General features: G+C 42.5%; 1 protein-coding gene across 3 annotated transcripts in view; it reads right to left on the bottom strand.

Annotated features, from left to right (window-relative positions):
- The window catches only part of PPP2R5E (protein phosphatase 2 regulatory subunit B'epsilon), a 2,371,886-nt gene that overhangs the window by 1,382,615 nt on the left and 968,477 nt on the right, over positions 1-20,794 (bottom strand). For all 3 annotated transcript variants that reach the window (XM_044074552.1, XM_044074554.1, XM_044074553.1), the window contains exon 3: positions 13,759-13,955. In XM_044074552.1, the coding sequence (XP_043930487.1) occupies positions 13,759-13,955 (197 nt within the window). The remainder of the gene's footprint in view (positions 1-13,758; positions 13,956-20,794) is intronic.

Raw genomic sequence — 20,794 nt, 5'->3', positions numbered from 1 at the left:
AGGCAAGGAGGCCTAGGACTAGAAAATCTTATGCTGAAAAATGGAAGAGATTCTGTGCCTGGAACCAATCTTAAGGGTGAGCACAGCAGCACCCAGTTTACCTCAGATTTTACAATACTTAACTGAGATGCTTCACAAGGGCCTGTCGTTTTCCTTCATTAAAATCCACGCCTCAGCCATTTCAGCTCATTATAACACAGAACCTCCCCTCTTCTCTCATCCACTGCTCAAGCAGCTCTCCTCCAAGGGGCCAAAAATTTGAGAGCACCCAGGAGAGCTCTAACCCCAGCCTGAGACCTTAACTTTGTTTTGGAGAAACTCACTCTACCTCCTTTCGAGCCAGCTGCTACTGCAGACTTAAAATTTCTTTCTTGGAAAACAGCTTTCCTTTTAGCAATCACTTCAGCTAGAAGGGTATCTGAATTACAGGCCCTTATGGCAGTGGAGCATTTAAGCATTTTTCATGCGGACAGGGTATCCCTCAGAACCAATCCATCCTTCATGCCCAAGGTGGTATCCAGTGTGGCTCTTAATCAGTCCATTCATTTGCCAACCTTCTTTCCCAATCCACAGAACAAAGGAGAATGGATACTGCATTCCTTAGATGTGCACAGGCAACTTAGATTCTACTTGGACAGGACTAAACCTCAAAGGAAATATGAACAACTGCTGGTGGCATTTGCTGCAGGGGCAGAGGAGAAGGCTATTTCAAAGCAAACCATTTCTAAATGGATAGGCCAGTGCATTCATTTTTGCTGTAAGCACCATGGAAAACCTATCCCCCAGGGGATCAGACCTCAATCCACCAGGGCTGCATCTACCTCTCCAGCCTACCAGGGACATACTAGAAGCTGCTACCTGGAGTTCTGTACATACTTTCACCAAGCATTATCATTTGAATCCTGAGCTGGCTTTGCCACTGCAGTCTTGCAGGGCCTTATAGCTGGTCCTAATGCTATCTAAATTCCTCCTTTAAACCATAGCTTTGGGAATCTACCCAAATGTAATGACTGCAACAGTGAAACACGAAGAACGTAGTACAGTTGTGTACACTTACTATAAATGTAGATGTTCGAGTGTATTCACTGTTGCAGTCCTGGTTACCCTCCCTCCAGCCCCCTAACTTCTTTTGGCTATACCTCTACTTTCCTTTACTATGCTTAAAAGCCTTTTTGGTGTATTTGCTTTCTTGTTGGAGGTATATCATTGTATTTTTATATTTAATTGCTTCCCATTAGGGGGGTACATGACATCTGGGGCAAGAAAAACTGATGTAATGGCATCGGCCGCATGTTTTATACCCCTGATGACCTGACGTCATGGAAGAAGGGACAGCAACCGACGCAGGACCCAAGACTTTGTTAAACAGGCCGACTGAGGGCTACCTGCAAGCAGATAGCTAAAATGTAATGACTGCAACAGTGAATACACTTGAACATCTACATTTATGGTAAGTGTACATAAGTGTATCTTCTTTTAGTTCCTGTGAGTCTCCAAGAAAGGAAGAACAAACTGATTTTGAAAATTCTCCTTAAACCTTCTTTTGAGGAGGATTTAGCTAGTTCTTCCTCTTCTCACTCCAGGTCTCCCTCTTCTAAAAAAAGAGAAGGTTAAGTCGGTGAAAAGACAGTCTCCTACACAGACTGTTAAATCAGGACCTCCAGAGAAAGTTGCCAAATTTGACAAACCTTCTACCTCTTTGGCTCCTCTGCCTTCGGAGCCTGTTGAGGTTATTGATTTAGACCTTCCGGTTTCCGCCCCAAGTTTTTCGGAGCCTATAGCTGGATCCATACCTCGGAGCCGATCAAAAGACTTATTACCGGTATCTCCGACTCTCAGATCTCCAATTTTGCAGAGATCTCGATCCCCTACCTTGTCTTCCAGATCCTCCAGGAGTCTTTCTGAGGAGGATGTCGAGAAGGTGGTGCTTAGACTTTTGAAGTCGTTGGCGCTAGCAAATTTGTTGTCGGCTCTGACCCAATTGGCTCTGGAGCCATCTATGGCTGTATTTCCTGCTTCTGTTCCTCTTCCGAACCATACCGGTCTTTTGGAGCCTGATCTGTCGGTGCCACTTGTTGTAGAACCATCGGTTCCAGTACCCCAAGTAGCTTTCTTGGAGCAGGGTTCTGCTCCGACACCTTCGGTGCCGTCCCTGGTGTCTAGGACCTGAAGGTCACTACTCGGCCCCGATGAGGATGCTTGGACCCAAACTTCTAAGGTTCCGAGCCTACCTCTCGGTGCGTCAGCTCGGCTGAGCTCGGATCCTACATCTGTCTCTGAGCCGATCGCTTTGGAGCAGGGGGCTACTTCTGCTTCTTCGGAACTGGTTGTGTCCTTGGAGCCAGGGGAACTGCCTTTGAGATGATGAGCGTACTATCTAGATCTTCAGCTCTACACATGGGTACCGATGTTCTTCCCCCTCAAGCTCCGACCTCTGTATCAGCACCATCCCTCTCATGACAGCAGAGATCCACAGCCTCAGGAGCGCCCCCTTGGGTGGTCCCCAGTCTTCCAAGATCTCCCCAGAATACCCTTCTGAGGAGCCTTCTCGGAAGAAAACGTGCAAGAGGAATGTTGTATGACTATGGAAGTTTAGATTTTTAATGACAATGTGAAAATTTTGTTGTATGCTCCTTTAAGAGTTAGTCAAATATTTGATTGATTAATGCTTTAATTGATGTTTTTGGAGGGATATATAAAGGGCTTGTTGTAATTAATGATTTGTCTGATGAAGTTTGCTTATGAAGTAAACGAAAGCGCTTACTTTATCTACAGCTGGTCTGGCGTGTTTTTTTGTTGTTTTGCAAGATGAAGCATGTAGACTCCCCTGATGAGTCCATCACCTCTGACACTGACTTTGAGGAGTCAGAAGGGTCCCTTAGGTCATCCTCTGATATCTCCTTCGTAGATATCCTAGAGATCCTGAAACAGAGGCGGCTGGCCCACTGTCACCCCTTCTGATGAGGGGTCAGAGTACCTGAAGGCTTTTGCGTCTCAACCTTCAACCTCTTGGGTGTCTCCACCTTTCGATGAGCTGTTAGATTTGGTGAGTCGAAAGGTGTGGGAAACTCCTGACACCATGGATCCAGTCCCCAGAAGGCCGAAAAATTTCTTTCAGCTCCTAGGGAAAAAGTTTCTGACCAAAGGTGTCCTTGTAGATGCCATGGTGGTGGCAGCAGCCACAAAGAACGAACTAGCAGAGACTTCCTCATCTGTCCACCCACTGAATAAAGAGTCTCGAATGAAGGACAGATACAGGTAGCGTATTTTTTCTTCAGCGGCTTTTACACTTAGATCGCTGAACTACCTCACCCATTTTACTAGGCTTCAAAGAGAGCTCTTAAAAGAGCTAAGAGATGCTCTCCAAGGTACTTTAACTGAAGGAGTCCCTGAGAAGGTTACTGCTCAGTTGTCCACCTTAAACTCTATTGTTAACTCTTCCATGAGGCTGATATCTTACGCAGCAGATGGAGTGAGCAGGGCAGCTGGTTCAGGAGTTTCCCTTAGGAGACACTCCTGGATGCGCTTATGTAACTTTGCGGAACCCTTCAAATCTACATTTACCAGCACCCCCTTTGATGGTTCCTCCCTGTTTGGACCCAAGATAAAAGACACTCACCAGATGCAAGCAGGAAGGGAAGACCGTCTGCTGTGGGAGTACGTTTTTCCGTCCCTTCTAGACCATACTCTAAAGGTCAGAGTGGGGGAAAAATGTGGTTCAAGAAATCTCAGAGATTTTTCCCAGACTAACAAGGTGATTCCTTCTCCAGAGGAAGAAGAGGAGGAAATACTGGTAGACGTCGCCCTAGAGGCAGGGGGTATCCAAACCAGGGTGACCGTGATTCCTTTCGTGGACGTCCCTGTCAGCGCTCCTGAAGTGAGGCCCGGCTGCACTTCTCTGGAGCCAGTCGGGGGTCGCTTATCTTTGCACCCAGAAGCCTGGTGCAACATCACACAAGACAAGTGGGTACAAAGAATAATTTCCAGAGGCTACTCCATACCCTTCTCTTTTCCACCTCATCTAACCAAGAGAATCCCAGATGAAGTTCTTCGTGTTTCACTGTTGCAGTCATTACATTTGGATAATCTGCTGGCAGGTTGCCCTCAGTCGGCCTGATTAACAAAGTCTTGGGTCCTCCGTCGGTTGCTGTCCCTTCTTCCATGACGTCAGGTTGTCAGGGGTATAAAACATGCAGCCGATGCCATTACATCAGTCTTTCTTGCCACGTGGTGCCCGAAGCAAAAGCAGTTTGCAAGTGGGGGTCGGCCGACTCCTGAAATTTTCGTTTTCGAGTTTCAGAACCGAAGTCTTCAACTAAAAGCTAAGTACCCCGTTGGGGGAAACTTTTTCTTGCTCCTTACTGATGTCAGTAAAAGTTAATATTGCATTAGCTGTGGGAAGCAAATACCTCATAAGGATTTTAATTTGTACTGTATTCTTTGCCTACACCCTGACCACAACGTACCTTGCTGTCGGTTTTGTGCTAAATTTAGTCAACGTACAATTAAACGTCGGTATATTTTTGCTTCTAAATATTTTGGCTCAAGATTTAATTATCCAAGAATGTCGGTTAGCAATCCGACTACCGGAATACCTAAAAAACGCAAAGAAAAAGACAGAGACAGACCGTCGAGGTCCAAAACTGACGACGGTTCTCCTAAGCTAGTCACCAGTTTGCCGGTACTCAGTGAGGTGCTTTCGCAGCCCCTGATACCCGCTACTTCTGATTCGCAGGCCTCTACAGAGACCAATTCGGAGTCCGGTATGCCGCGAGATGCTTTAATTATGGAACCCGCGGATGTCTCTACCTTAGATGGGTCCGGAGCCGCTGTGCAGGCACTGGCTTCTGAAGGTGTTTTCAGGCCTACAGATTTGTATATTAGACCAACGCCATCTTCAAAACTAAGGCCAAAATCTAAATCTATGTCTAAAAAACTGACGCCTGGGCTACATGTGCAGGCCCCTATGCCTACAAAAAATGATCAAAATGGCTGAAGATTTAATTACTCTGATCAGGGGTAGCCAACCCCCTTCTTCTAAGAGGCCTAGGCAAGACATTGTCTATGAATCTTCTGAACAGGATTTTATTTCTTCTGACTCTTCGAATGAACAGGATTTGTCTATTCCTACTTATGAGGACTCTGATGCAGATTCCATTCCTTCTGCTTCTCCCCCTGAGGATTTTTCTTTTGGGGAAATTTTACATACCTTAAGGGAACATTTCCACTGGAAAGTCATGATTTCTCTGAATCTAAAGAGAGACTTGGGGATTTTCTTCTTCTTCCTCAGCATAGGCCTTTGGCTATACCTCCTGTTCTAGACATTGTTGATGATGTTTTTTCAGAGTCTAGTATGGCTCCTGATTCTCTGCCTCCGGCTCCTTGTAAGCCAGACAGATACTACAGGGTTCCTGACTCCCACAAATTCCTTTTCAAAAATCCTATTGCTGATCCTGAAAACATTTCTCAGGGTCCCAAGGGCATTAAGGCCTCTACTGCTAAAACTCCTACCCCTTCTGATAGAGATTCCAGGGCACTGGATAGATTGGGTAAGAAGGTTTACACTTCTGCAACCTTGGCAATCAGTGCTTTAAACTGTCAATTTCATATGCTTAATTATCAACAGAATATCATGGGACTACTTAAACAGAAAATTGTTAATCTCTGACTGTGTGGAAAATAAAGATTTACAGTATTTATTACATTCAGCTGAACAAGTTGGAAAACATACTTTGCAATGTGGTTTTGATTCCTTGGAGGCCTCTTGCACGGCTGCTGTAACTGGATCTGTGCTAAGAAGGCATGCTTGGCTCAAAGAGCAAACTCTGCCTGACCATGTTAAAGCAAAATTGTTGGATGCTCCTTTACAACAGGACTTTGGTAATAAGGCTGAAGAAGTATTAAAAGAGATGGAAGATAAAGCTAAATCTATGCAAACTGTGAAATATTTCTTACAAGTGCAACCTCCAAGATTTAGTAGACACTGGCCTATTAAGAACTGGTCCTTTCCAGTTCCTTCGAGAGCCACTGAAGTCAAATCCAGACATTCCAAAGGCTCCAGGTGTCAGTCACAAGGAACTTTTAGAACAAAACAGTGGGGTGCCTCCACCTCCAAATCTGGAAACAACAAGGAACCTCCCTATGATAAACAGTCTCAATGACTTCCCTCTACAATCACCAAGTACTTACCTTTTAGCTGCCCCTTTGGAGGGAAAACTGGCACTTCATGCACGAAACTGGCAACTTATTACCCAGGACAATTGGGTTTTAAATATAGTATCCCAGGGATACAGATTTCATTTCCACACGTTGACAATCCCAAACGGATGGCCAGACCTGCCCCCAAATCAGTGGGCAGAGGCCCAGAAACAAGTTCTGCCCCTCATGTACATGGGGCTATTCAACCAGTACCAGAAGAGGAAAAAGGGACAAGGTACTTTTCCTGGTACCCAGAAAAGACAAAACATGGCGTCCAATACCGGACTTATCCACTCTAAACGCATTTCTGGACATTCCAAAATTCAAGATGTTGACTCTTCAACAGTTACTACCTATGCTAGGCAAATATGCCTGGTTGGTAACTCTAGACTTAAAAGAGGCTTACCTGCATATCCCAATCAGGGAACCTTGCAGAAGATACCTCCGCTTCAAAGCAAGCTACTTGCATTACCAATTCTCTGCACTGCCCTTTGGCTTATCTACTGCGCCCAGGGTCTTCACAAAGTGCCTGGCTCCAGTAATTGCATTTTGCAGGCAAAGAAATATTCAAATATATCCATACCTGGATGATTGTCTAATTCAGGCAGAAAACAAGGACATTCTTATAAAGCATCTGGCATTTGTAAAAAGGGTTCTAACTTGTCTAGGGTACATCATAAACGAAAAGAAATCACAGCTGGTACCCTCTCAAAAAATTACATTCGTGGGTGCAAGCTTGAATACAACTGCCCAGATGACTTACCTTACGCCAGAAAAGCAAATTCAATTGGTGACTTACTTCAAACAGGTGGCCACAAAAACCCTACTATCTGCAAGACAAATTCTGCAAGCCTTGGGGTTCATGGCCTCCTGCATTCTTGTAATTCCATATGCAAGACTGCATATGAGGAAACTTCAGTGGTACTTAAAGTTTATGGAGTCAACATTGCCACAGCCTGGAAACAGTGATTCCTATCATACCTTGCCTGCAACTAGAGTTCCTATGGTGGGCAGAGGCCTGCCACCAAAACAAGGGACTGCCATTCACTCCACCCACTGCCGCCCAAACCCTAACTACAGATGCATCAGACTATGCTTGGGGGGCTCATCTGGCAGGAAAGTGCATTCAGGACAAATGGAGCCCAAATCAAAAGCACCTTCATATCAATCAGAGAGAGATGCTAGCTGTACAGAATGCACTGACAGCCTTCAAGGACTACTTTCATCCAGGACAATTAATGATACATAAACAAGCAGGGGGGGTACACATTCCTACCCCCTTTGCAGACTAGCCATGGCATTGTGGAACACGGCCTTGACCTACCAAATACAACTACAAGCTCAATTCCTGCCAGGAAAGCTAAATACTCTGGCAGACGAACTAAGCAGAAGTCTTATGGACCCACACGAATGGAAACTGGAACCACAAATTTTCAACATGTTGACATGCAAATGGGGGAGTCCAGGCAAAGATCTTTTTGCCCACAGACTATAAATGTAGAAAGATAATGAAAAGAGAGGACAAGGTCATCTAACTTAAATGGGCCTAGCCCTGCTCAAGAAAAAACACACAAGGGAGAAAGACAAGCGAGGACTAGGTCCTCTAACTTAAATGTGCCTAGCCCTGCTCAAGAAAAAACACACAAGGGAGAAAGACAAGAGAGGACTAGGTCCTCTAACTTAAACGGGCCTAGCCCTGCTGAAGAAACAACACACAAGGGAGAAAGGCAATAGAGGACTATGCCCTCGAACTTAAACGGGCCTAGTCCTGAACCGAGGGGTAGGCGAGATTGAGAATAAACAAGCAACAGAAAAAGGCTAGAGTAGGTCCTAACTGAAAAACGGACCTACGCCTAAGAAAAAATTAGCAATACTAGCACAATAGAAACAAAGGGATACCACTAAGGAAGGTCTGCGGAAGCGACGGCCAACAATTAGCAACAACAATTTGCAATAAAGCTTCAAAAACACATTAACTACTAGCAAGTTAATAACAGTAAGCTATTAATACTGGACTAACTATCAAAGTCAAAAAGAGAGCACTACAAATATTGAAGAAAAAAATATTCCAACTTAGCCACGGCCAAGAAAGAGAACACATCTGAACTAGTAGAGTGACAAACGAGATCTGGGGATTGTTACTAGTGCATTATGGGATATCTACCTTGCCATGAGCCAACTTAGAGACTTTGAGCTTTGTAATCGGCCGAGTCAGAGCTGAGGATTGGCTCCAACCTATATGTAAGAATGAAGGCGAGAGAACTACAGAACATTTGTTGTTTTTGAGTATTATTTTTAAGAATGTTGTTGTTGTTGTTGTGTCTGTCGGCTTTTCCCGGTTAGGGGTCGCCACAGCGGAACTCCTGTCCGCTAATGATTGGCAGTAGATTTTTATGTGCCGAGTTGCCGGCCCTGACGCACAACCTTCAACGAAGGTACACCCATTCACGTATGTCTCCACAGAGAAGACGCACTAGCTGAGCATCGAACAGGACAACGTCTTACTGTGAGGCGACAACGCTACCGCAGCACCACCACCACAGTATATTATTTTTAAGAATATGGCTTTTATATTCAACAGTATTAGCAGTATGTGTTTTATAATGTGTTTTACAATGGTGCCTTTAAAACTCTTTACATAATTGTGATGTTACTAATTATTTTATTTAAATGAGCCAGAATGGGTGACGCCTTTATTTTGATGAAGTCCCTGTTATATGGGGGATGAAAGCACTCGATCTGATTTTTTTATCTTGGAATTACCTGTGAATAAATGAATATAACAAATTTTCTAGAGGTGGGCTGACTTTTCCCTGCTGCTAACAGTGTTTTTTCTTTGTAAGACGTTGTGGCTGAACACTGTGGTTGTGTTTTTGGTTGCTTTGATATAGCAGACGAACTAGAACATCTCGGTGACTCTCCCTCTGGGGGGGGAATTAGGGCAAAATGCATGCTGTACTTTGTGCTGAGGAGGGGTTACAGCATGGTAGCCCTCATTAGTGAAATATTTCTACTTCTGATTCATTGACAGACCACTTGTGAGGAAGTAAGATGGACCCATTCAGTTTGTCTGCCAACACACTGTTTTTTCCTAGAATGCGCGCTGCCAAGCGAAAGCATCTGGAAGAGATTGCCCATTGGCAAACTCTCAATGGATCTCTGCATAATGGATAGGTTTCAGGATCCCCCGTTTGTTCATGTACCAGACCACAGACATGTTGTCTGTCTGAATGGGAATCATCCCTACAGGGAGAACATCTTGCAAAGCCTGAAACACTAATAAAAGCACTCTCATTTCTAGGATGTTGATGTGAAGACTGGCCTCTGTCTGGGACCATCTGCCTTGGACTGTACTTACCAAATAATGCCCCACAACCCCCCAGCCTGGTTAGGAAGCATCCATAGTCACTGTGACCTTGGGTAAGGGCAGTGAAAAAGGGTGGCCCTGAACAAGTTTTTGTGCGTGTATTCTTCATGCTATGTGACTGCCTGCAGATGCTCATGATACGAATGAGTGCCATCAGTGGATGGTGTCTGATGGACCATTTTACTACTAGAGTCCAGTGAATCACTCACATGAAAGCAAGCCAAAGGTAATAGTAATATCAATGCTGCCATCAACCCCAGTTGTAATATTTATTTGACAGGGAGTGAATGAAGAGAAATAATGTATAATACTTATTTTCGTAAGAAGCCCTCTCTTCTCTGTGGCGAGTTACTATTTGTGATCTGTATCTAGACAGGCACCAATGAACTCCAGGCATTACAGCAGTGAGAGCTGTGACTTCTTGTAATCTGTAGTAATACCTAGCTGAAGACATTGGTGAATAGAGACCTGGTGAAAGCAGACAGAAGCCAATCATCTAGATAAGGAAACACCCATAATCTGTGCAGTCTCAGGTGACTTGCATCCACTGCAATGCATTTGGTCAATACCCTGGGGGCTGTGGTGAGACCAAAGGGTAGTGTTCTGAACTGGTAGTGATTAGCTCCCAGCTGAAAGTGTAGCTACCTCCTGGAGCACGTGTGTATCTTGATATGGTATTACTATTACTATGGACCACACTCAATCATCCTTCCTTAGCAGTAGTAGGATGGACTGAACTGTGACTATCTGGAATTTCAAATGTTTTACATAGTGGTGTAGATTGTTGAGATCCGAAATTGATCGGAGGTCCCCTCTCTTGTTTAGTACTAAAAAGAATCCTGAGTAAGTTCCAGATCCTTGTTGGTCTGGGGGGACGGCTGGATGACTCTCTTCCTCAGCAGCTTTTCTGTTTCTATGACTGCCACTTTCTCCTGACTGGGTGGAACGTTGGGGCTTCTGTTTTTGCATTATGGGGAAGAAGGGAAAATGGTATGAAATAACCTCTGGATATTATACTCTGCACCCAAGTGTCTTTGGTAATAGCTATCCAGGCTTCTGGGTGTACAGACAAGCACCCCCAACAGCATCCAGTGTGCAGAGTGTAACCCTTCACGAATGCTAAAAAGGCTTCTCAGAGAAAGGTCCTCTGAAGCCTTGATGTTGTGGACCATCTCTCCCACAATGATGGCGTCTTCCATTAAGAGTTCCCCTGTAACGCAAGGGGATCTATCTTCATAGCAGTCCTGAAGAGAACCTTGTGATTTTCTGAACCACAGTTTTCTGCCACCTCTCTGGTTTCAGGAGATGGTCCTTTTGGGGGGGGGGGGGGGTAGAAAAATGGATTAATGGTACACAAAGTCTACCTATCTTGTTCACTCCTGGAGAGTTTCCTTTACCTTTGGGCCAAACAATGTGGCTCCATCAAAAGGAGCATTAATGAAAGAAGATTTGAAGGGTTCCACAAAATCACAAAGGCACATCTAGGCATGCTCCAGATTGTTATACCTGAACCCGTCGCTCTAGCTGCTCCCTCTGAGGCATGAGAAATAAACCTCATGGAAGCACGGGATAGGGACTGAAAGGTGGTCAGTTGTGAAAAAACTTTCTTTTTGCCCTCTGCAGACACAGACCTGGACAGGACATTGGAAAACTGATCAGTTCCCTCTGAAATCTCATCTCGTGTGCTAGATAATTCAGAGACCTGAGGGAGAAAGTCGCTGAAGCATAGATATGCTTTCCATAACTGTCCAACATCTTAGATTACCTGTTAAGGGGATGAACTCTATTCTGCAATCCCTTTCTTAGTGGCAGCTACAACCACCACAGCATCCACTGGGGGACCCTTGCTCAGAGTCTTATCCTTAAGTGCTATGAGGTACCGATCATGGCATTTGGGAATGGGCTCCATGACATCCAGATCCTTCCAAGCCCAGTGGGAAATAAGGTCTAACATCTCATCCAGCAGAAGGACTACTCAAATCGTAGTTGAGCTGATTTCAAAAGTTTCAAAAACACTTCTTATTCCTCTTGGGGGGAGAGGAGATCAGAAGAGCAGCCACCGTTCTGTCTCAGAAGTTCAAGTATTTTACCAAATGACATGTCCACAAGGGGTGATCTGGAGAACCTTTCCCATCCAAAGACTGTGTCTTCAGTTAAAGACATTTGTGTATAGTCTAGGTTTCTCCATTTACACATCCACTTCCCAGGGGGCTCTTTGGTTGGAGGTCCAGAAAGGACACAGAAGTTCCTACTGAGTCCTGAATGAGAGCAGTCTCGAGGCTTGACCAGACCAGCTTCCACAAAAGGCAGTTGAGTTTGGGGCAGACGGAGGGGGGGGGGGCAAGGATGCTTTTTCCCTAGAAGCAAAGAAAACTCTCGCCACTACCTTGAAAGCTGAAGTCAAGCGGGAGCTGAGCCCGGGCCTCAATGGATTTGAAAAAGCCTGTAAAGGACAAAATCCAATCCCCCCTTCCCAGTTCTAGCCTCTAAGCAGAGGATGGATTGAGCTGTCTAATGCCAAGGTTCCGAGGGGGAGGGATGGCTCAGAAAACACTGGAGTCAACCCCAGTCCCCCAGATTTTACAGGGTTGGAACCATCTTGAGCAAAGAAGGTGTTGGAGTCGAAAAGGGCCAGTTCTTCTGATCCAATACATACATACTCAGAAGTCTCAAGTCCAAAATCTCCAAAACCACTGGACGGATCAGAGCAGGAGTCAGAGATGGGGTATGTGCAGTAGGAAGGCTCACGCGTCAGATAGAAAATGGACCTGTAATAACACACAAATGTATCTTGGTTCTGAGAAACTTTCTAATCATATTACCCACATCCACTTCAGATAAGCTCCTAGAAGACTTGAGGGAAGCTGAAGTAAAAGGTGGACAAGAAACTCTGAGTAATGTCCTGCAAAAAACAAATGAAGGTTCAATATTACAAGTTCTGGAGAGAAACTAGCAAGAACTTGAGGTGACTTTGGCTTAAGATCTGGTAGGATTCGAATGGAATGACAGATCCGAAGGCTTCAATTTCAGAGACATGGAGGTGGATGGATCCAACATCTTAAGAGTTTTCTCGGGTGAAGTGAAGCCTTAAGAGGCTGCAGGAGGACAGCAGTAAGAGGACTGCTTCCACAAAACCTTGTGTTTGTCCTTAGCCTCTATCAAAGATGTCCTAGAGTAGGATGGGGCTCCAGAAGTACAAGGAAGAAGTCTTTTCAATACAAATTTGTTCTTTCTCTCAACTAAGGTCTGGTTATTAAAACTAGCACAAAATGTTACCCTCTGTGTTGAAGTGAGCTGGGACAAGAGCAACAGATGCATTCTGAATGGATGTCAGAATTAGAGAATTTGTGCCTGTAAGTGGCGCACTTCTTAAATCCGGTAGCTTTATCAGACAACTCAAAAAAAATAGATACCTGTAGAAAACACCAGCAGTGGTAACAAGAATATCCTGAGGTAAAGAACAGAAATACTAACAATGGTAATGGAGAAAAATACCATCCAAATGGTAATGAGAAAGCACGTAAGGGCAGCTATATATATATATATATATATACATATATATATATATATATATATATATATATATATATATATATATATATATCTACAGAGAGAGAGAGAAAGAGAGTCAGACACACACGTTTTTGACAGAAGAGGAAGAGGAACAAAAAGGAAAAAGGTGTAGAGCTGGATAAGAAAAACTAATAATTTTACTTATCGCACTATCCCACACTTAAGCTAGCGGTGACCACATCTTATCGTTGAAGTGGCAAATGAAATCTGGGGTAATTCAGGAAAAGACCAGGATTACGGATAAAGGTAGAAGCTCGTGCTATAAAGCCTAAAGTCTATCAGAGTGATCTGACATCACATCCGTCCTCGGCCAGAGACCCATCAGTTGAGAAATGGACAAAAAAGACAATATCAGGTATTCTGTTTAATTACTCACTTTTGTAGCACAATGCCTTCATACCTTTCAAAATTATTGAAAACATGAATTACCGCAAGTCCAAGCAATGACAAAGAAAATGAGTTTTAGTGCAAAAAGACAATTATTCAAATCTGTCACTGAATAGCCATCTCAAAAACCTTTAAATTTCAGCTACAACTTGTCACTATACTTCTTACAAAATCTGAGTGCTTTAAGAAAGCATGAAAGCTATATTATTATTATTAGGGCTCCCAAAACTTACCATTTTAACTACTTCAGGATATGCCTGCTCTGTTAAATATCCTCTGCTAACTGTGACGTAGTCCACCAATTCATTAAGAGTAGAACGCTTATATTCTTTCATTTTGAGGTCTGATAATGTGTCCATGAAGTCAAAAACTACACAACACTGCTGAAGTTTCTTCAAGAACAATTCAGGTTGTTCTGTGACAGACACGTCTGCAGAAGGAAAGAAAGAACAAATTGCTCAAAAACCTCCAACTGTATTTTCAACTTAACAAAACCTTCAGAGAAACTCAAACAAATCTCATGTACATACCATAATGAAAGGTCTGCAGAAATTAGACTATCTTCCACAACTTCTAAGTCTATGGCTATGGACATTAGAACCACTTTAAACCTCACTTACCCCATCATGCACTATAAGGTTCTCCCTCTCCAGATCTGAGGAAGCTACAGTAAGATAAAACATATACACTCAAAAGACACCAAGAATATCACAGCCGAAGTGGAGAAAGTTGGCTAGGTCACTGAGAAAGATTACCCCACACCTACAAATGTATTGATGTAACAAATGCAAAACATTTTCATATGATATAAGTGGATCCAGCCTTCTTAGCTTGTAGGAAAGTACCAAGCTCTTATTAATATGTGAACCTGAAGCCAATATATTGTTAACAGTGGCCCTCAGTAGGACATCAAATTAGATATCTGGTCCCATTTATACTGAACAGGACATTCAAATGTTGACCAGCTTTTATGCTACACAAATTATAAACTGTGCTGGACAAAGTGAATTATATAACTCAAATATAAACTTAGCAGAGACAGCTAAAGAAAAAAGCATGGTTTCAAATTCACATCAGACAAACTCGAACACCAAAACAAGACAGCAACTAGTAGATTAGAAAACTGACAGAAACCAAAGTCAAAATATGACTATGCTAGTGAACATTTTCCAGATTTGACACAGTACAGACAATACTAATATAGAGTTAAAGTACAGTTTTGTCTACTTACTATATATGTGGCTGTTAGTGACTCTTCATTGTTGCAGTAATAACTTAAAGGATTATTCTTGCTGTAGTTGGCCTGAGTGCCAGAGATTTAGTTTCCTCCTCCTGGGCTGGCCAATGCCCTGCACCTGACATCAGGATGTCTATGTATAAGGGACATCAGCCAGCACCTTCTTACAGGTCATTCTTGTCCTCATAATAAGAGAAGAGCCCCCAAGATTCAGGCCCAGAGTACAAGGCATCCAAAAGTTCCCAGTATGCTGAGGAAGAGAGAGGCCCTAAAGATCGAATAGATAAGAAGGGAAGGAAAAGAGAAGGGAAAGGGATATGACAGGATGCCCATCCCAACCTTAAATAATCAGAGGGGAAAGATGGAAAGAAGACGTACTGCAACAGTGAAGACACTAACATCTACATTTATATTATGTAAACAACTGTATTATGTATCATCTTTCACTGTTTCAGTAATAACTTTATGGGAAGATTCCCACAGCTGCGAGAGGGAAAGGCTGGAAGAAAAGTGTAGGTAGAAATTTGAATGCCCTGCAAGACTGTAGAAGCAAATCCAGCTCTGGTTTTAGAAAAAAATAGAGATGGTAATGTTTGGTAACGGTGGGGACAGAAGACCAAGTGGCAGCCTCAAACGTCTCTGGTAGGAACTCTGCTAAGAAATGCACCAGTAGATGAAGTAGCCCCGGTTGAATGATCACCAAATTTGACTTCCATGATGTTGATAAAACGCAAATACAGCTGGAAATCCATTTTGACATGGTCTGTTTGCCAATAGGATTTCCCAGTATGTTGCTTGCAAAGGTTAGAAAGAGTTGGTTGGAATTTCTAAATGATTTGGTCCTGTCCAGATATCGGAGTTGTCTGTGATCATCAAGTGAATGCAGAACATGCTCCACCTGATTTTGAGTGTTAGTTTAAAAGGCAGGATCATGTATTGACTAATTCAGAGAATGCTCTGAAACCACTTTGGGGATGAGAGAGGGATTAAACCAGAGAGTAATTCTGTCCTGGTGACAAATAAGGATGGGTTCAGTACACATGAGGGCTTGCTGTTCTGAGACCCATCTAGCTGTGATAATGGCAACTAGAAAAGCAGTTTTTCAGGACAGAAATCTTATGTCAGTTTTAGCATCTGGCTCAAAGTATGGGAAAGTGAGCTTTTCCAGCACAAAACTGAGGTCCCAAAGAGGAGAGGGAGCTATTCTGGGAGGTCTAAGGTAGGTAATACCCTAAAGGAACTGTTTCACAAGAGGCTGATGAGAGAAGAGAGGAGACTGCAAAAGAAGGCAGGCAGATATGGCTGAAGTGTGCATTTTAAGTACAAGACAAACCATACTTTAAGTGTGTAAGGTAGGTAAGAACATTGCTGATCTTGGAATGATGCTCTGTACCTGACAGAAGACTGAAAACCTTTTCCATTTTGAAATACAATATTTTTAGTGTACTTAGGCCAACATAAGATTGGACACCTTCTTGCTGGCAAACTAACACAGACTACCAAAAGATAGCCTTAGAAAACCCAACAAATTCAATTCAGCTATATGGCTTCTCTCAACTGATCAAGACTCCAGCTACAATTAATAAGGCCACATCTAAAGAATACATCCTATGCTGGATTCTAGTATTCACCCCAATCAATGTTTCCACAAGTGGCACACCCTACCCAGTACTAAGCAACTGCCAGTTAAGTTAAATAATCAGACATCCCAATCTGCCCAAAGGTCATCACTATAACACATTCACAAACCTCAGTAACTTCAATAAAGAAACTTTTACTAACAACCTGCTCCAGATCAACTGGGCTCCACTTAAAAAAATCTTCCCCTTGAAACAGTAGACACATGTAATACAACACTTCTAAATATCCTGGTAAAGCAAGCACCATTAAGAACCAGAGTTAAAAAAAAAGGCACAAATCAACTCATGCAACGTAAATAAAGCCTACAAGTATTGGCTGCAAACCAAAGTCTCAGACATCTCTGCAATAATATAGGCAGTTACAGAACCACAGCTAACAATGCATAACACAGGACAAAACACTTATTACAGAACACCCAAAATTCAACATCAAACAATCCAATCCACAAATACTTTGCTAAATTCTGGAAAATCAAGCCAACTTATCCCCAGTCAATAACCTCCCTCTATAAAGGTGGCTCATCAACCAAGCTCACAAACTATTTTCCAATCACTACTCTCTTACCCTTATCCAAAATCTTGGAAAGATGTGCTCATTCTCAACTTACTACACATACTACTTATCATAACATCCTCTCTCCCTCCCAGCATAGTTTCAGAGTTAATCACATTACAACCATTGCCCTTCTAAGACTCGCAGATGAAACAAAAAAAAATACAACAGAAATTCAGGTCTTCTAACACTATTTCTGGATCGATCCAAGGCATTCAAAATAGTCAATCAACAAATTCTCCTAATTATACTCTCTTACAATGGGCTATCACCCTCCTCACTTAACTGATTGCTTAGTTACTTCACTAATAGGTCCTAAGCAATGAAACGGCAAGATGATTTCACTTCTTTCCTTCCTTTATCCACTGGGAGTCCCACAAAGCTCCATCCTGGAAACAATACTGTTTAAACTCGTTTATCAATTACCTAAACACAGCAGCCAAACAGGCCACCATAGTACAATACACCAATGACTCCACTCTTAATATGTGCTGCTAGGACACTACCCATGCTCCAAACACTTAACAGAGATCCTTCTCACAGCTCCTCTTGAATAAAACCCAAACAAAAAAAATAAACTACTACTGCTTACTTCCAACTCTCTCGCTCTCTCTAACTCCTCCCAAAAAACTACTGTTAATATAATGTCATCCAGCAAGACCAATACAGAATCAGTATCCCACATTAAACTACCAGGGGTGACTATTGCAACCACCTGAAATTTGATCTCCACCTTCAGCCAGCCATAAAGACAACACACCAAATGCTAGGCTGCCTCTATAGAGAGAAACACTACCTTACTGTCTGCTAAACAAAACATAGCCGCTTCTTGTTTACTCCCCACCCTATTATATGCTTCTCCTACCCTTGCCAATCTCAACTCCCTTCTATCCGCCAAACTAAAACAAGACTACAAGAAAGTAGCCTAATGCATAACCAACCAACAACATAGTTTAGTTTAAGAGAGCGGCAGTGATGTGATCTATCTCAAAATAAATAATTCTCTATTGTATTTGCAGTTACAACCTTTAAACTACTGCACAACTATGACAAATTCCCATCTCTTCACTCCATCATTCAAACTTGTATTTAATTTCTAACAGCTGGAATACCAGCCCACTCCACTTAACAGTCTGCAACCTGAAAGACTTTAAAAGCCAGCTGAAGCAACACATGATAGATGAACTGCTCTGAACCAACTGGTACTGACATATTTTAATTACTGCCACAACTCTCTGCTGCACAAAACTTAATGTACTATTTTCACAACCATACCCTCCTCTATCATCTCATTCCTTTACCTTCCTTGCAACTCATCTAGTCCTTCCCTTCTTTGGACATCTATAGTTCTTTATCTTCCTATGTTCTACATTTTGAACAAGTCTTTATAGTAAACAATACTCTTACATAAAGCGCGTGTAACTGTCATCATTAATTGAAAATGCTTGTAAATGATGTAATAGGTCAAAAATGTCTGAATAATGGAAATGTTGCTTATAAATGAAACAGACTGTAAAAGATTAAACAAAGCAACTTATGTCTGTATAATGGAGCTTTTCTACCCAGGACTATGCTGAAAAGGGGCACTGCTCAGTCAGACTTTCCAGGAAAACAAATCCCAATCAATAAATAAATATAATTAAATACATAAATAATGTTTGGTTTTATGGCTTCCTTTAGAATATCTAGCGCATCTTTGTTTACAGAGAGACCTTGGGATGAGGTTAGTATATTAACCAAGCTGTCAACCTCAAGGTGCTGATATTGGGGTGTATGATGGAGTCTCTGTTCTGAGTCAACAGGTCCACCTGCTGAAGAAGCTACCATATTTTTCCCCTGCTCAGCCTATGCAGGTGAGGAAACCAATGTTGCCTCTACCAAAAAGGTACTATCTTCACTCTTGGCCCATTCTCCATGATTTTAAGCAGTACCCTGGGGATGAGTTGAATGTCAAGGGAATTTATAAAAAAGACCTGTTCATCAAAAGGAGAAGGCATTGATCCCTCCAGGCCTTGGTATGTTTGGCCAATGAACAGGATTTTTTTCAGCAGGCTGTTTTGGCCTGAAACAAAAATATCTATTTCTAGCACATGCCATGTAGGCAAATGAGTGTGAGCATGTTCTTGTTTAAGATCTAGTCATGGGGGTTCACTTCTGACCTGCTCAGGTGACCTGCTACTGAACAGTTTCCCCAGTATGATTCAAATGTGACATATCTGGTGAGAGATGTGCTTGAAAGATAGCTTCACTGAATCCAGTCATGAAAACAGTCCAGTTATGAATTAATCAGAACAGTTGTGCGTGCAATCTTACATGTCTATGCAGTAACAGATGTCAAGAGTGTTATGGGAACAGACAATGTCTATGCAGTAACAGACATCAGGGTGTTATGGGAACAGAATGCTGTATTAAGTTTGGAATGTGCATTAAGTTTGGAATTTGCATGGTGTCTGATTGTCTGTCCAGCACCCAGTCACTATGCCACATCAGCTTAAGGGATGCATGACTAAAGTCATGTACAGTTGTTTACACTACTGTCCTGCCTGTATAAAAGAAGGGGTTTTCCAGACAGCAGACTGAAATCTCACCTATGGATGGACGCACCATGTAGGACATATGCTTCCAGATGAACTAATCTTCGGTCTGACTGTTCTGGGATTTCCCAGTCATTGAAAGACTCTAATGAAGTTTCATAGTTTAACTCGTGATGTTCTTTTTCTTTTATTGTACTGTATTGTATAATAGTATGAATTTTGATATCTGACGAAGTAAAGCACTGAAAGTAACTGAAGTGTTGAGCCTCTTCTTTACCCTTGGTAAACTAAGTTAGAACATTTGCGGAATAGAAGGAAAATAAAATAAAACATTTGCGTAATCGGCAGGATTCCGAAATGTTCAAAAAGAGGTTACCAAGGGAAAAGAAAAGTGATGAGGAAAAACGTATCCCGGTTGGGATGACGTTCATGTATATAGTAAATCAGCTTCAGAATGATCTGAAAATACAGGATTATGTGAAAATTGGGAGGCATTATTAGCCTTTGGTGAACCAGACGATGTTATAAAATGTCTTAAAACTGTAGAAATATGTAAAGGAAAGGAATTAAGTGCCGTATGCAGACTCGGCGGGATCCTGCAGTCTACATACAGAAAAATGCATGATCAGTTTCATATGACGAAATTGAAAGCAGAAAACCTGCAAAAACACATAGATTAATTGCAAACTAAAACAGTTATGTTACAATGCCAAAATAAGTTAATGGATAAAACGGATGCCTAACAGAACATAGCTGAAAGAGCTGCAGTTCAGGTAGCCCGTTATAAATATAAGAGGCAAAAAAGAAAAATAAATGAGAAGAAAATCCGTCGGCAAGTAGTGGTGACTGGGGTAAACTGGGATCCAGACAAATGGGATGGGGACATTTGGTAATCCCCGGATGAAGAGGACAGTGACTCAGCTGGTAGTTCATAACAAGATGAAACGGTGGTAAAAGATGTAAAACCATCTATTAGGCGGAAAATGATAGAGCCTGTCCCATTACCACAATGGGATATGGCCGGTAATGCAATGAGAGACCAACAAGGTAATGTAATATTAGTGCAGATGGGACAGACAGTCCTGGATAAGGTACACGAAGATTACACTACTCAGGAGATTGCAGATATCACAGCAAAGTTTAAACAGCTCCCTGGTGAATCATTATTGACATGGGTGGTGCGACTGCATGATATAGGGGCAGGAACTGTAATGGTGGATCGGGATAATGCAAAGAAATTCTCTATACTCTATCCTGCTCCCACTATGCAAGATGAATTCTGAAGGTTTTCTGGTGAAGAGAATA

The sequence above is a fragment of the Protopterus annectens genome, chromosome 6.part0 (genome assembly GCF_019279795.1).
Source record: "Protopterus annectens isolate FY-2018-M chromosome 6.part0, PAN1.0, whole genome shotgun sequence".
NCBI lineage: Eukaryota > Metazoa > Chordata > Ceratodontiformes > Protopteridae > Protopterus > Protopterus annectens.
This window is presented reverse-complemented; position numbering and strand designations above follow the sequence as displayed.